Source organism: Danio aesculapii, chromosome 7 (genome assembly GCF_903798145.1).
Source record: "Danio aesculapii chromosome 7, fDanAes4.1, whole genome shotgun sequence".
Lineage (NCBI taxonomy): Eukaryota > Metazoa > Chordata > Actinopteri > Cypriniformes > Danionidae > Danio > Danio aesculapii.
This window is the reverse complement of record NC_079441.1, coordinates 39586482-39603951: the sequence shown is the minus strand read 5'-3', so window position 1 is coordinate 39603951 and position 17470 is coordinate 39586482. Positions and strand designations below refer to the sequence as shown.

Here is a 17470-nt window from a genome sequence, read left to right as displayed (position 1 = left end):
AACGACTTGACAATATGACATTTTATTTAAGAACGGTCTGAATGACTACCATGGCCATTCTAATACTTATGTAGTTCAGGCAGTTCCAGAGTTAGGACTGAAGGAGTGTTGTAGATCCTACCGTTGTCATGTTGGTGTCGTCCTTTCTGGGAGTGAGTTCCTGAAAGATACGAAGACTGTAGAAACCAACCACAGAGGAGACCAGCAGATAACTGTTCCAGAGTTAAGACTAACACTGTCGTTTCTCAGCACTCTCAAACATACTCACAACAATCATTGTGCAAACAAGTTTGATTTGCTTTACTAAACACACACAATCTGTGATCAAACACAAAACTGGAGCTTATGTAGCATTAGAGAATCAGAGAGAAAAGGATACAACATGAGGATGATTTCAACAACCGCCTGGGCAACTCCAAATGTGGATAAGGAGGCATTGCCAATGTCTCTCTCCTGATGAAACAGAGAGGAAAACTTACTGTCAGTGGTTATTTTTATTAACCTGGACGCAGAATATGATCATACATGTATGTCTCTTAAAAGCTGCAGTTGTGTACTGAAGCAATACTCTTACACAGAGTGAGAGCATGTAGTGGACGTGTTTTAGGGACATGCCCGACGCAAAGGCTCCTGTTACAACTGAAGCTGTGTAATCTAAATAAGACTACAGTGTTGACACCTCAGTGCTTCAGGCAGTGAGGGCAGAAAAAAAAGCACCACAAATATTTGGAGCTGTTCTGAGTGAACGCTATTATGAAGAAATAAAACGTATAAAGCTCAGATTAGCAAAGTTTCCCCTCTCACCAATGAGGACAGACAGAGTGAAATTGGCGAAGTAATGAATGGAAGCAGATGAAAGAAATCTTTTTAAATTCACCGCCGCTCACACACGCATAATATGCGAGCAGGTGTTCAAACAAAAAAGAAAAAGAAAGGGGGAAAAAAGGCAGTGGTGCTCTTACAGTAAGAGGCTGCACAGAATGAACGGCTGCCAAAAATTAGGAGAAAAATGTGAAGAAAAAAAAAAGAAACCAAAACAAATGCGCTGGCAAACACAGTTTTTCGATCTCAGGCCTTTAATATCTTTTGAAGTCATTGATGTGATCTAAAGGTTTGGATTGGAATTATTACAATAAAAGCCAACATTTATTTGACATAATTTATCAATGTAAAACAACCTTAGTCTGGGCTTGACATGTAAAATAAAAAAAAGAAAGAAAGAAAAATCAATCATCAGTCTCATTCTAATGATGTGCATTTGACAGTGGACCAATTCAAAATCAACAGAGCATGTAAAAATATTTATGGTGATCTTTCTAACTGGATTAGATCAAATCTGAAGCAGATTTTATAACGTCACTCTTGCTTGTTGTTATTGATGACAGGCCTGAAGAAAGTTTACATGTGATTGAAAACCAGAAAACCTGTTTGTGAAATATTATAAACACTCACTTTTTAGAATTAAAGCATCAAAGAAAGCTAGCTTGGCGTTAATAAAAAGGAACTGAACCCTAAATAGGTGATGCGATCAAACAGCATTGACTAAACAGTGTTTATTATTGCACTGCATGTAGCAATTACATGCAAAATAACTGTTTTACCTTGACGAACTGTAATGATGTCAAAGGTGTCTATCTGAACTGAAAATATAAATGCACTGCTGGTTTTAGAGCAAAGCACAGATCTGTAGTAGTGTCCCAAATTATACACTATTAGAAATGCACTCATGCACTATTTACTCAAGCATTCAGCATATAAATTTATTAGTGCTGTCAATCGATTAAAAAAAATTAACTAATTAATCGCACCTTTTCAAAAAAATTAATCGCAATTAATCGCGATTAATCGCATTTAAAATACTGAAACTTGTAATTTTGGCTATTTAAATGTAAATTAATGTAAACTCAAGACAAAGAAACTAATTCAATTCAAAATACAATTTTTTATTTGAAATTTTGTTTAACTTGTAACACATTTCCTCATATAAACTACATAACTGAAAAAACATCAATATCCTCAAACCTAACAGTTGGCTTCAAAGGCATGCAAGTCCTGCTTGAATTTTAAAACAATAAATGCCAATAAAAAAAATAAAAAAAGATTTCCATGCTGGATTTTAGGAGGACTGCAAAAATAAAATCCAAAATATTGGCACTGAAAAAACGGATAAGTAGAAACAAATTAGCTTAGTCCTCCTTTATTTTCAGCCAGTTGCTGAGACAGACAAGTCTGTTGACATTATCTGGGGACAATGTGGCCCTTCTCTTTCTCTTTGTTGTAACGTCCTGAACAAGAGATTCCTGTTTCTGTCCACATGCCACTTGATGCTGCATCAGTTCATGAGCGTTGGCTGGACTGTGCTTAAAGTGCCCAACAATCTTACGACATTTAGCTAGGACACTTTCAAATCCACTGCCGTGTATGGAAACCGTGACAGTTCGCTGCAAAATGTGGGCCGCGCAGGGCAGGTGTTCAAATGGATGTAGTCTTGCGGCAGCAACCATATTACGAGCACTGTCAGTGGCAAGTGTGCTTAACTTCTCCTCGATTTTCTATTCTCTTGCCACATCGAGAAAACGATCCGCACATGCCTCAGCGTACAGTCGTTCCTCAGTTTTAGACACAGTTAGTGCGAATGAATGCAATTTCCATTCTTTATCAACGAAGTGCGCTGTGATGCCTAAGTAGTTGTCATTGCTCACCGAAGTCCAGTGGTCCCCTGTGAGCGCGATGTGTGTCGCCTGCTGTAATGTGTTCATCCTCCGTGCCTTCTCATCGTCATATAAAGTGTGTACTTTTGACATGATGGTTGCTCTTGAGGGCAGATCGTATGAGGTGCCTCCCGATGCAGTTCTAATTACGTCCCGCAGTCCATCGTTCTCGACTACGTTAATAGGTCGGCAGTTTTTAGCTATCCAAATAACCAAATCGTTTGTTACCTTATCGCTTACAGACCTCGTCATTTTACCACGAACGCACTCCTGCAATTTACATTGTCGACGCCCTGAGATGGTTTCGGTAGGGTGTTTTGCTTTTAAATGATAAGTCAAAGACGAATTACTTCTGTGGTAATTAAATTCGGCTTTGCAAAATGCACATATTACTTTTGCTTTATCCACAGAACCATCCGGCAGAGTTTTATAATGAAACTTTCCGTCTAAAGGTCCTTCCTTAATCGTATCCATATTTCTCTGCACGTTTAACACAGGTCGGCCACTACAGGAAATAAAAAAGCCCAACTGCGTTAATTGCGTTAATTATTTTTAACGCGTTAATTAATTAAAAATTAATCGCATGCGTTAACGCGCTAATTTTGACAGCAATAAAATTTATACAACAGCCTCGTCTTTAGACTTTCTTGCAGGACAATCACGCAAAATTCATTCTAAACATTGCGGGGTGAATAATTTTGCACATGAATGTTTAGAGGCAATCTGGTTGTTTGCCGTTTACTTCATTCATGATGTGTTCTCAAAATTCAGAACAATTTAAAACTTTTATTAATAGTTTATTTGTGCATCTGTTGAACTGTTTTTCTAAAGTTTTCTTTACAGCAACAGAATGTCTTGCAGCTATAAATATTTGTACTTTACAAACAAATCTTCATGATATTTACAGCCGTGTCAGGTGTTTGTTAGGGATGCTTAAAAGTGCAATATAATGTAAATCTAGGCATAGTTAAATACTGAGTGTTAAGAAAACAGAAATGACATACTGTGAGTCTCAAACACCATTGTTTCCTCCCTATATAAATTTTGTCTGAGCAAAAACCACAGAACAATATGCAAATCAGAACATAACACCAACTGTTACATAACACTGTATATATTAATATTCATGCCTGCAGTAGTGTTTGATTGGCCACAAAGTTTTTTTAGTGTAAAACAATGTTAAATTTCCTATGGAAAATGATAAGGTTTCAGTTGTTTTTACTCATTAACCTGAAATGAAGTGGTACAACAAAAAAAATCAGTCTTGACGCAGTTTGACAAACCATGCTAAACCGTGCTGGTAGAGTGTATGTATGTATGTGTGACATTGCTACTGTGTTGCCTGGCAGCCAGTTTATAGCTATTTAACGACCTAAATATCAGAAAAATCCCAAATTTCCCCAAAACAGAAATATCTGATAATCATTCAGATAAGTGTTAACATTATATTTGCATTATGAAGATAGCGACTGACACGGTTTTGTTTGATTCTGTTATCATTACCACCACAAAAAATAAAACTGTATCTGTGCAGACTGACGCGGATTCGGCACAAAATGAAAAGGTTAAACAAAGAGAATCGTTTGGCCCAAATGGTGGCTAATGTCAGTCTCTTTTATCGTGTAGAATTATAATTTAGCCTTTATTTCAAATACAACCCATACTGTAACAGGGTATAAGCAGGAATCCTAAAGGTAATTTCAATACCTTTTAAAGACTTTTCAAAGACCTTCTTAGAATATTTTAAGACCTTGTCACCACTTCAAGTTCTAATCAGTATCAAACCTTTAACTTAATAAACAGTTGTTAATAAACATTTGTAGTTAAATAAATCAATGGAGCACAACCATGCAACAGAACTCCGATGAGCTTGGAAGAAAACGCTCGAAAGAATAAATTACGCGGTTGCTTTCAGCGATGTTCAAATGTTTTCTAAAGTAAGATTATTTTGCACCTGTAAATTTCAGAGTACATCACACAGTGTGATGAATGTCAGTAACTGAAATGAGCAGCAGGAGCATCAGAGCAGAGCTTAATAATATCCGTGACCCATCTAAATAAGGTAAAACCAGATTTCATTTTATTTTAGGGATAATTCCTGAGGCTGTAAATGGACATTTAATACAGTTTCTTTAGAAACTTTACACTTGCCTAAGCCACATCCATTCTATGTAGATAGCAGAGAACAATTAAAACAACGAATCAGTGTCTTCCATGCCACCATTATTAATCGTGTGTTACTGACTGATATTAAGGATATTTGTGCATGTACATTTCCCGCTTTGAAATGTGCATTTTTTTTATTTGATGTTTGACAATCTCAACTGAAACATAATAAGAAGGTAGGACAGAATAGCTCCTCCAGCCAATAGCTTCTCATTTTCTCACAGCTCTGCCAGTGAGAGTGGTTGAGCTCAGGCGCATCAAATGAAAAGCATTTTGAAAGGGGCGGGATATGTCAGACATTAGAGAGCATTTGATTTGTTAACATTTGATGAGAAGTATGAGTTGATGTGAAAAAGAAATCATTGATCCATTTAGGCAGAAGTGACAAACTGCAAGCTTTGGATGTTTATATCTGGTGTATATCTTCTAAATCCAATTTTTTCCATTGTTTTGTAGCACACTAGCTTATAGATATCATTAAAACTAACATACTACTTATTATTTTAATTTTATAGGACCATTAAGGTATGTCTTACCTACACTATATGTTTTGATTTGCCTCAGCTACCACTAATAAAGGAATATAAAAGAAAAAAGCAACAGAATCTAATGAATTAGGAAGGCCTTTTATTTTATAAAGCTGTTTACTGACAGGTCAGGGGATAAATGTCATTGGTTGAGTCTTATCAAAGGTTCAGAGGTCAAAAAGAGAAATAAGATCCCTCTAGATTTCCCTCTCATCTCGTTTCTTGTTCCATCACTCCTTCTGCTCCATATGACAAGTGAGATACGGGTTCGGATGAGAAACGGACATTAATGAGGCTGTTTTTAGCATCGACAATAATTCTGAATCCATGGGGAATGACAGCAATAAGACTTTTATTGCAGTCATTAGCAACAGCGCATCAGACAGCTTAATGCAAGCAGTTCCACTGCATTTGATGTCCTTACCTCATAGCCACATTTACGACACACTGCCTCATCTGATGGTCTCAGCGTTAACCTAGTTACCTTAACTCGCATCAATCTCTGTTGCGGAATGCAGATCCCTTCATCCCTGCTAATGTGAAACCCTTCAAACAGACATACAGACAGCGCTTCTGGGTTGTCGTTGGTACATAAGATCTTAAGCATGGCACCAGTCCAGCTCATCAAACGCATAAACCATTAACCAGTCTGTCAAGAGGGCCCTTCGTCTCTGAACACTGTGACAAGTGTAATTTGGGGGATTTTCAGTCAAGCGTCATGCCAAGGCAAATATCGACACTAATAAAATAATTAGAATGAGAAGCGGGCACTCGCACAGAGCAGCTCAGCACTATCAAACCCTGGCCAGAAAAAAAGGGTTATGTGGTGTTCCCTTTGTTGTGGTAAGAAAAAGGTATGAAGCAGAAACAGCAGGTGGGAATGGTGAAGTAAGGTGAGAAAAGACCATCATTGTATGGAAGGAAAGAAAGCGAGAACAACTTTTTATGCTTAAGAAAACAGGAAATGATGTTATTGTTAATGTCGAATCTGCTAAAAGAGTTTAAGTTTAGTGAGAAAATCTAATTTAACCATTGTAGCTTGTAATTACCTTGTCAAAAAAGAAAACTGACACGTCTTTAGCATAGAAAAAATTGTGGAAGGTTAAATGGTAGTTTCATTACAGCTGTCTGACTCAAAGGACCTCAGCCAAGCACTCAGAACACCCAGTTAAGACGAATGAGCTCCGTGTCCAGAGTTACACACACATTCAGTGCATGAGTGCCTTTGAATTAGCATCAAGCAAAGCAGACGTGAGTATAACTCTGATAAAGAGCATCAAACAGCCGCAACATGATACACATCTTCAGCTTTCTTCTCCAGTGCGCACCTGAGCGTATCTGGAATTCAATTTGCACTGACGCAAAGCATGATTTTAGCAGGAAGCAACTGAAAGAAGGGAAAAATCCTCAAAAGCTGACTGTGTTTTGTTTACATTTACAAGTTTGTCACCTTTCACTTTCCTTACCGTTGAACCCTTTGGCATGGCTGTCTCATCAACAAGCAGGTACACAATGTTCAGGGCAACCAGGAGAACAGAAATCGTCTGAAAACACAGCACAGATGAAACAAGCATGAGCATTAACAACACTACATAGAAACACCAAACCAACATATGAACTAAACAGCATCATAACACACTTTGTGGTTCTTTTTTTCAACCCTGCAAAGTGTAAATAAACACATACTGTTCCAGCAAGCAGGATCAGCATCACTATGGGGTAAAGGAGGTTCTTTTCCCAGGCTGAGGCCTTCTTTCTCCTTTCTAGGATTGAAGTGGAGAGAAACAGTTCAAGTGCACGTATTGTAGACTGAGTGTACACGCATTTAACTTTGAGAAAATTATACCTAAACCCTATAATTAGTCAAGTTCTCACAGTGTCTGAGAAAAACAAACAATTAAATGCTTAAATAAGCAGTGTCTTTAGTAAGGTGAAAAATCCATGTAAAACAGGAACATTTTCAAAACATCTTTCAATCAGCAAAGCTGTAAAGTATGGCACTTTTTATGGAAGTGTATCACTTTATACTAAGTATCAATTTGTTAAGATTGTTTGTCTCATATTAGCATCACAAATTAGCAGGCCTGTCACAATTTTTTAATCACGATCTATTTTTTATTGTACGATATATTGCAATAAACAATATTATTGTCATTTTAAGACCATTTTATGCTACTCATTATATATATATATATATATATATATATATATATATATATATATATATATATATATATATATATATATATATATATATATATATGTATTTTTTTTTTTTTTTTTTTTTTTTTTTTTTTTGCCAGAATGACAATATAATATCATCAAAATGCAAGTACACTCTTCCAAAGAACACATAATATTTTATTCTTAAGAATATTTTATTTAATTATAGTCATTCATTCATCATTTTTTTTTCCGGCTTAGTCCCTTTATTAATCTGGGGTCGCCACAGCAGAATGAACCACCAACTTATCCAGCACGTTTTTTGGCCGCAACCCATGACCCATGGGAAACATCCACACACACACACACACACACACACACACACACACACACACACACACACGCACACACGCACACACGCACACACGCACACACGCACACACACGCACACACACGCACACACACGCACACACATTTATACTCATACACTACGGACAATTTAGCCTACCCAATTCACATGTACCGTATGTCTTTGAACTGTGGGGGACGGTGGGGGACTGTGCCACTGCGTCACCCTTTAATTATAGTCATTTTAACTATTTAATAATTAGACATTGGAATCAGAAAACACATATCCTAAATAAATAATAATAAATGTTAACAAAAAAGTGCAAGGTAAAAAAAGTAACGATATCAGCTACCAGATCTGTTTTCAGTTGTCAGGCACCAACATGAAAATATACTACAGTAACTTATAGAAAATACTGTTTTTTTTAACCATACTGATACCAATAGAGATAGAGACAGGCCTACAAATTAGCTTTTTTTATTGATATGTATTGTTGGTCATTGGATGGATGTCGGTCCAACTGAGTAGCTTTACTCAGACAAAGTAAAAATGAAGACCTGTTTAAAATGATTTAAGACCTACAACACAATGTTTTTGTAAATTTTTAAAGTCTAAAATTTCGTTTTTTTTTTTTTAAGACATTTAAAGACTTTTTAAGACCCAGCGGACATCCTGATTAATTTACATGAACAATTAACTCATGTAAATATTGTCTGTTAGTTCATAAAGATATGTATTACATAAAAATTTCCTGTTTCAAGTGATATTACAATTTCCTGTTCTTTTGCTCTGTCCTGTAAAGGTAAACATTTACACAAAACATTATTCAGCACAACTGTTTTCCATAATAAGAAAAAACGATGTTTAAAGGGGACCTATTATGCAAACATCACTTTCATAAGGGCTTTAAACACAGTTGTGTGACAAAAGTGTGTGAATAGATCCAGCCTCTAATAGTAAAAGTTAATTAATTCTATTTTTTATATTCACACTTGATAAAAACACTTTTATCGACACCGTTTGTACATGCCATCATGTCAACAATCTCTCCCTCATTAGCATAGACAGCCCTGAGGGAGAAGCAGTCGTCCATCATTAGATTTTTCACCTGCCGAAGGTAACATCAGCGACTAAGAGATATTATAAATGTGGAGTTTTAGGATGAACAAATGAACCCTCAGAGTCTCGATAGACTGCCCCTTCGTTTGACATTTTCAGCTTTTCACAAAGATAACATTAATCCTGTTTTGAATCTGCCACTATGCTGATGCATAGGCGTTTGAAGCGCCACCCTTTTTTGAAAAGAGGGCTGAGAGCACAATCTCATTTAAATTCAAAACAACAGACACCAAAACTGCACAATTTGGATCAAAGCCTAAAAGGGGCAGTTTTAAAGAGTTATGAAACATTATTTGTGAGGTATTTTAAGCTGAAACTTCACTTTACACTCTAGGGATATCAGAAACTTATTTTACCTTTTATCTTGTAAAAAGAGGCATAATAGGTCCCCTTTAAGCAGTAAATCAGCAAATTAGAAATAATACATACTATGAAGAACATACATTGTGAAAAAGTTACATTACATTCTTCCAGTATTTGAAAATTTGACTTATTTTTGGAGGAATTTCTGATTATATAATTTCAGACTTGAAAGAAATCATTTCAGAGCATAAAACACTTATTGGAAAAGCATTTAAAAATAACCCTACAAACCTCAAACTATTGTCTTGCATTGCATTAGTGCGCAAAAAGAGCCGCTGTCAGTTACTGCTACACTGTAAAAAAATAAATAAATCTTTCTGCCTTTTCTAGTCAACTCAACATAAATCAGTCAAACTGACTAAAAATATTAAACATTGTATAGCAAAAATTTATCTAAAACCTGATTAACTTATTAAATTAAGTTAAAGTAATATAAAACTATTTGTTGTCATGACCTTTTGTTAGGGCTGGGCTATTAATCGAAAAGTAATTCAGAATCTATAATCGATTTCATTTTTCCAGATCTATGTCTTCTATTACTTTCCCTACCATGTGTGGAGTCATGTGACTCTTCTCTGTTAAGGCTGAATTGTACTTATTATATTATGATTTATACTTATTATATTATTATGATATTATACTTCTGCCAAGGGCACAAGTACAATCCAGCACAGCCTTCGCATACCCGCGCACCTGAAAATGAACTCGCACGTCACAACGATGCGTAGTGCCAGCTTTGTGACTGGTCAGTTTGGTAGCATGAAGACGGTGGGCAGCGCAGAGCACCGCATTTTAGGCAGTGATTGTTTTAATTTCAGTTGATCAGCGTTGACTTTCAATAAATAATTATAGATAGTACATTTTTTGTGTTTACTTCAATTATTTTAAATTCAAGTAATGCACCCTTCATTAAAAATCTCTCACTTGTAATATGTGAGCATATTTACTGTATACAACTTGTCAGTGAACTATGAAGGCAAAAAAATTTAATAAATAAATAAAATAATCGTTCGCTTAATCGTAATCGAGTTAAAATGTTCAATTAAATGAGATTTTATTTTAGGCCAAATCGCCTAGCCCTACCTTTTGCCATGTATTTTTTTTTACAGTGTATGTTAACTGAAGTAAATCTACATCTACATTCTACAATCTACATTTAAGGGCATTTATATCCCACAGAGCTCAAAACAGCAATGATAAAGCTCAAACATTAGGTCTTCTCCTGCTCCGCTCATGAAGTGGGTCTTCTTGAGCATCTTTTCTGATCCCATTGTCCGTCACTCCTGTTCCACTCTGTCCTCTACTCTCTCCTTCTCAACATCTCTTGCTCTGGCTCTGAGGTTGGCAGAGTTCCCTGCATATGCACCATGCTGCCTCTAAATTAATGACCGCACTTGGAGAGACAGCCACAATAAAGTTTGCATCACACTCCAATATCCTAAGTGCCTTTGTGGCCTCCTCTCCGTCCAACTGCACCTCTCTTCGGAATCATTTATAAAACCCCAAAACACAGGCTGACGTCGAAAATGATACAGCCATACCCCATCTGGCCTCATTCCAAATGGCTGTTCGTTTTCAAATATGCACACACTTTGCAATTCGACAATATTACGAGGAGTGGATACTGCAGCCTACACATCTTTGAAAGCGACAGAATTGCACTTTAATTAGTTTCATTAGTTGTTCAAAACATCTCTCACCGAGTTTGTGTCTCTGACTGCGAACGCTGTCCAGCTCTTTGTGGAGATGGTGCTGAGAGTTTCCATGGAGATAGGAGTTTGACGTCGTACCTGAGTGACAAAGACAAAAAGAGGCAAGCATTGAAACAAAGAGACTTTCGTTCTGTTTACTTTGGCTTATTAAGAGCTTCAGTTAAAGAGATCAAACCGCTAGGAAACATTAGTGATGTGAACATAAATCAGTGGTTTGATCGCTGTTATCTTTACCCTATACTTAAGTGCCTACTTAATATCACATCATTTGTCATAGAGTCTGTCAAGAAGGAAAAACAGATTCTTTAATAAGAAGCTGCTACACGATGGAGGTAGCGGTTCAATGGCTGAGAGGTGAGATTGAGCTCAATACCCTGCAGGTTTGTCTCTATAGTTTTGCCATACTGTATACTGGAGAATTTGTGTTAAAGCTTTCATTATCTGCATTGTTAATCATGTCACTTTCAACAGCTGCAAGTAATTATGAAAATCTCTTGAGTGACACACAATTGCAATCTCAAGTGTGGTTAACAATGCTGCAAAACAACGCTTCAGAAAATAAACAGCTGCATTAAAAAAATTCACATTAAATCATCTTTTAATGGAAAGTAAATTATCTGATGTATTTGGATCACTTTGGGTGCCATATTTTAATCACGGTCAGAAACGGTGTATAATAAAAATAATTTATGTTTTTGGTGTGATTTGTATAATAGCAAAGCGGTTGCAACAAAAATGGTGCTAAAACATATTAAAGATATTCAACGATTTCACTTTATTCTGATGGCTTATATATATATATATATATATTCTCATACTTGAAGAACAATAATATTAACATCTCAGGTCACAACAACAGGTCGTTTGAAGCATAAGTCCCTTCCTCGGGGGGCCAACGGTTTCGTTTTTAATCCTATTTAATGTGGTCAACTGTGGTAGCATCTCTTAACTAGGCGGAATTACTTAAAGGGTCAATTACTTTTTTATTTTTAGGCATTGAAAGCAAACTTTCTGTATAATCTAGTTTACATTTCCTATGCTCTTTTTAACATTACATTATTGCTGTTTTGTTTATTATGTCTGTACTGATTGACTATCTTTGCTGTAAAGCACTTTGTGCGGTCTCGTGGCCGTTTGGAAATGTGCTATATAAATTAATTGAACTTGAACATGAACATGTGAAGCGGAGGAAAAAGATTTTTTGCACTCAAATTTTTTAGCATAAACTTTATGGTCATTCAAAAAACATTAGTGAAAGAAGTCCTGGGTAATCTTGCTTCATACGATACAAAAGCTCATTATTTTAGATGTTAATGTGTATTGGATAAATGCAGCGTGTGACCTGTCCTGTGAGTGTTAAATAACACTCTAGCATTTCACATCCTTGTATATTCAGGGTTCATACAGTAATGGAAAACCTGGAAAAGTCATGGAATTTTGACATGGCATTTTCCAGGCCTGGAAAAGTTTTGGAAAAACAGAAAAACCAACAAGTCTTGGAAAAGTCATGGAAAACAGATATCTGTACAGTATACTTGAATATAGGTTAGTTGTCTTTACTTTTTTCTGTCCTTGGGCAATCAAATACTTTCACATTATTAGTGCTGTGTAAGCATTATGTAAATACATTTTTAATAGATAGAAATATAAATTGGGTGTCACGGAGGCGCAGTGGGTAGCCCAATCGCCTCACAGCAAGAAGGTTGCTGGTTCAAGCCTCGGCTGGGTCAGTTGGCATTTCTGTGTGGAGTTAGCATGTTCTCCCCGTGTTTGCGTGGGTTTCCTCCGGGTGCTCCGGTTTCTCCCACAGTCCAAACACATGCGCTATAGGTGAATTTGGTAAGCTAAAATTGTCCATAGTGTATGTGTGTGAATAAGTGTGTATGGATGTTTCCCAGTGATGGGTTGCAGCTGGAAGGGCATCTGCAGCGTAAAACATTTGCCGGTTCATTCCGCTGTGGCGACCCCAGATTAATAAAAGGACTAAGCCGAAAAGAAAATTAATGAATAAATATAAATTAAAGCTAAATGTTGCGTGTTTTACAATATGCTGTAATAAATTTTAACATGTATTGTTTTTTTACCACGCATATGTAGACATTGCATGAAACATTAGGTCATGAAAATTTACTTGAAAGTCTTGGAAAAATCATAGAAAAGTCATATAATTTTAGTAGTAAAATGTGTATGAACCCTGTATATTGTTAAAGAATCCATGGTCACTGTAACATTCTTAAACTACATGGTTTCAAACTGCACAGATTCAGCACAAGGGTCAGAGCTTCATACCCCAACCCCAGGTGAAAGTTGTGCTAACCCTGCTTCAAGATTATAAGAGTGAAACATTCCTTTAACAAAAACGCATGGTTCTGAATAGGGCTGTGCAATTATTCGAAATCGAATCGTAATTGCAATTTGAAACAATGCAATTACCTAATGGCAAGAGCCTGCAATATGAAATATGAGCATTTCATTTTTGAATATTTAAAAATAAATGTAATGTTTTTTATGTTTAAGTTAATATCTTTTCATTTTAGCAGTAAGAGCTTTGATACAGATTATTGAGCTAATGCTTGACGACAAAAATAAACCGCAAATCAAATCAATCGAAATATCTGTCAAAAAAAAAAAAAAATTGCAATAAGATTTTTTCCCAACTCGCACAGTCTAAATATTGACAACCTATGATTAATATTAGAAAAACATATTCAAAACTTGCGTATTTGAAACTTTACATTTTTTTTGGTTCAGATTTACAAAGCAGCTATTTACTTAAAATACCCTCAAGTCTATCATAAAAGCATACAAAAACACCTAACATTGATAACTTCTGAAGACAAATAGTACACACTATTTTCAAAGATCTAGAAAGCTTCAAGTATACATGTGTCACCCTCCTGTATTTTTCTATGCCATCAAATAGAGAAATGTTTGTATTTTGGGGAGGTTGCGCATACAATGATTTAGGATAAACATGTTACCCACAACATCGGTGGTTAAACCTTTTAGAGCAATTTATTTATTATTATTATTTATTTCCCATTAAAAAAGGGAAGCAAAACTGTATCTGGAGTATCTGTTAGTTTTGTCGCCTGCAAATTTGTTTGATTCTCCAAACACAATGCTAACAGCGAATCCTGCGACTGGCTCGGAGCTGTCAGAAAAATTCAAATAAGATGGTGATTAATCAGTGGCAGTGTAATAAGGAAAAGCAGTAAACTCATAGCTTAATATTCTGGAAGGTTGTCACATCAACATAAAACAGGGTTATGTATTTTAATGCTTACATTACTAATTTAAATGTACAGTAAACAAATTAGCATCCACATATACTTTTGGGTAGGCCCAAAGTTTCGCTGTATTTGTTTTGTGCATTCATAACTTCATGATTGGGCCTCGGAGCAGACATAACACACCCGATTGCCCATTGATGGCAACATTTCCCTAAAAGTCGCCCCGTGTATCATCACCTTAACTGCAGAGCATAGGCCAGACATGTACATGCTGAAACTGGTTCTGACGGAAGAGGGGACTGAGGTTTCTTCAGAACATTGTCTGTGTGTGTGCGTGTGTGTGTGTGTCAGGAGGTGAGAGTGAGAGGGCAAAACCAGAGAGGGGTTCTCCAGGAAAACCACAGACTTCTGTCTCATTTAGCTCTTATTTATCTGTTTCATTCGGGTGTTTTTTTCACCCGTTTCAGTGGTTTGTTTGCTCCTCAAAGCAGAGGATTGGTTTGCACAGCCTCGAGGGACACACACTGGCAGATCAGCAGCAATTAGTTCAGTGTTACACCGTTACTGGCGTGCAATAAAAACACAATCTTTCATCTTTTCACTGACATGAGGCTGAGGAGTCAATCACTTTGATCAAAACGTGATTATTATTATGATGATTGTACCACGCCCTGTCTGGTAGAGGTTCAGGTTCATAAAGAAATCTATTAAAAGAAGGAGAAAAAAACACAGCAGGTGTGTTTCTGAACAAGTACTTGTCCATACTAGTGATTTTTAGGGAAAATCTGTACCCTCCAACTAAAATTGTAAGAACAATGAGATAGGAAATGTCACTATTAGCTGATCAGGACTGGATTGTTCTGTCAAACATGGCTCGAGGCTGCCCTGAAGGCCTAACACGAGGTGAGTGAAAAGTGAGAGAGAGAGAACAACAGTAAGACATCTGGATGAATGTCTTTTACTTGTCAGACATGTTTTGTGGAACAAACTTGCACTCCTTCATTATTTATACCAATGTTTTGGAATTTCAGGTAATGAAAATTCCTTCTAATTCCTTAATTCATGTCAAAGATTTTATAGAGAATGATTCATTTATACATTTAACTTTTTAACCTTTTAATGTGCATTTTTGTACTTATAACCTTTTTAACTCGTCTCCTGTGACACCTGCCAGAATTCTTAGATCACTTTTGGACAGGTACGCTTCTCTTGGATGGCCTAGTTTAATACACTCATAATACCAGTGAGTGGATTCTCTTTAGACATGTGTGAAAAACATGACTGCACATGGACAGTATGCGCAGACATATAGGTTACATCACACGTAATGTGTATAGATCTTTGCAGAACTGAGATAGTGGAACCATACTTCTGCTATTATTACTTTTAATAGGTAATAGGGATATTAAACCCTTTTGAACCTATCCTAAACAAACAAATGCAAGCTCACATTCATTTTTGAAAGCAAAACAATCATTATCATCTCAAAATCCTATCAACAACTGATGTGAATCAAGCCAGCGCTCTGGATGAATGGCATGTATTGGTCGAGACAAAGGTTTCTTTGTGACTTTGTAAACTTTCTCAAATATAGTATTTTTTGGTCATGTACTTTATTTGACAGTAATAAAACATTGAATTGCATTAATCTAGGTGCATTAATATAAACAAATACGTTTTAAAATAAATTAATTAAAACTATCATCACTATCAGCTTGGAAAAGGCTCATATAAAAATGTAAATTATTGTATTTACGGCACTGAATCAAATCTTACAATCACTGATTATTTGTGCATATATATACATATATATATATATATATATATATACATATATATATATATATATATATATATATATATATATATATATATATATATATATATATATACATATATACACATATATATATATATATATACACACATATATACACACACACACACACACACACACACACACACACACACATATACATATATATATATATATATAAAAATGCATTTCCAGTGCATTCACAACATGAATAGTAAAAACCTCATTCCTTATAACAAATGTTTGGCATTTCCAAATTCTTTTACATGACATGAGTGAGGAAAAAAGCAGACTGATAATTCCAATAGCTAGTAAAAATCAGCATCAGCCAATAATTTCAGAACTGCCACTGTCTGGATTTCAAGATGATTAGGAAACACTTAAATAAATTCTTGCATTCGGTCCTTCAATTAAGGTGATAAAGGCGATGCTCAGTGGCAGGAGTGCTGGCAGAAGGAAAGGAGATGATGTCATTGTTTTCTAAAGAAACTTCAGCCGATTCTGCATTACGTCAGTGGTAATTATGCAAAGCAGAGAGCCATCCGGTACCGAGGAGAGTTTTTGCAAGGTCACCCTGCCACTGCGCATCTGGGCAACAGAGAAATGCATAGCAAGAGCCAAGACAGAGGACAAACAAATGCCTGCACTCAGACTAGTATGAAACCATACACTCAGACAAACGCTCTTTAAAGCACTAATATCACAAAATTAATATTAACTGGGAACCGTGTGTGATTTAGAAATTTAACCTAACCCTAAACCCACATCTGCCCCCATCTGAATTTCAAATAAGGGAACCAATCCTGTGATACTCAAAAACTCCCATCCTTCCTCAAATTTACTGACTTTTCTAACAAAGTACAATGTCAAGGTCAGTTAGATGGATAAATAAAAAAAAACAAGTATCATAAACATAAGAATGTGTCTTTTCAAAGGCTGCTCTACACACTATACATCTCCATCCATTCTTTCTTTCTGTTATTGCTGATCGGCTTTCTCTTTCTGCAAATTGTAGAACTATGTTGTGTTTAGTGGTATGACTACATTACGGGATGACAATACTATCAAATTACTCGAAATCAGCCTTCATTATTCACGAAAAATGGATTAAATAGGCAAAGGGAAACAATTATATATACACAACCCCGCCAATTCACAGAAATGCAGATTAGTACGAGATTAATATCACAGACCCTCTGTGTTGGCCAAAATATGGTAGGTCAATTGTGGGTAAATATTACTTTACAAACAACAGACAAGACCATTTACATGGGATAAAAATCACAGACAATCTCCAGAATTATCACAAGT

General features: G+C 36.0%; 1 protein-coding gene across 1 annotated transcript in view; it reads right to left on the bottom strand.

Annotated features, from left to right (window-relative positions):
• The window catches only part of lmbr1 (limb development membrane protein 1), a 57825-nt gene that overhangs the window by 15773 nt on the left and 24582 nt on the right, over window positions 1–17470 (bottom strand). Inside the window, exons 10-14 of the mRNA XM_056461911.1 lie at window positions 11099–11188; window positions 7091–7167; window positions 6871–6948; window positions 380–453; window positions 122–212 (exon numbers count right to left, since the gene is read on the bottom strand). Coding sequence (XP_056317886.1) covers window positions 122–212; window positions 380–453; window positions 6871–6948; window positions 7091–7167; window positions 11099–11188 — 410 coding nt within the window. The remainder of the gene's footprint in view (window positions 1–121; window positions 213–379; window positions 454–6870; window positions 6949–7090; window positions 7168–11098; window positions 11189–17470) is intronic.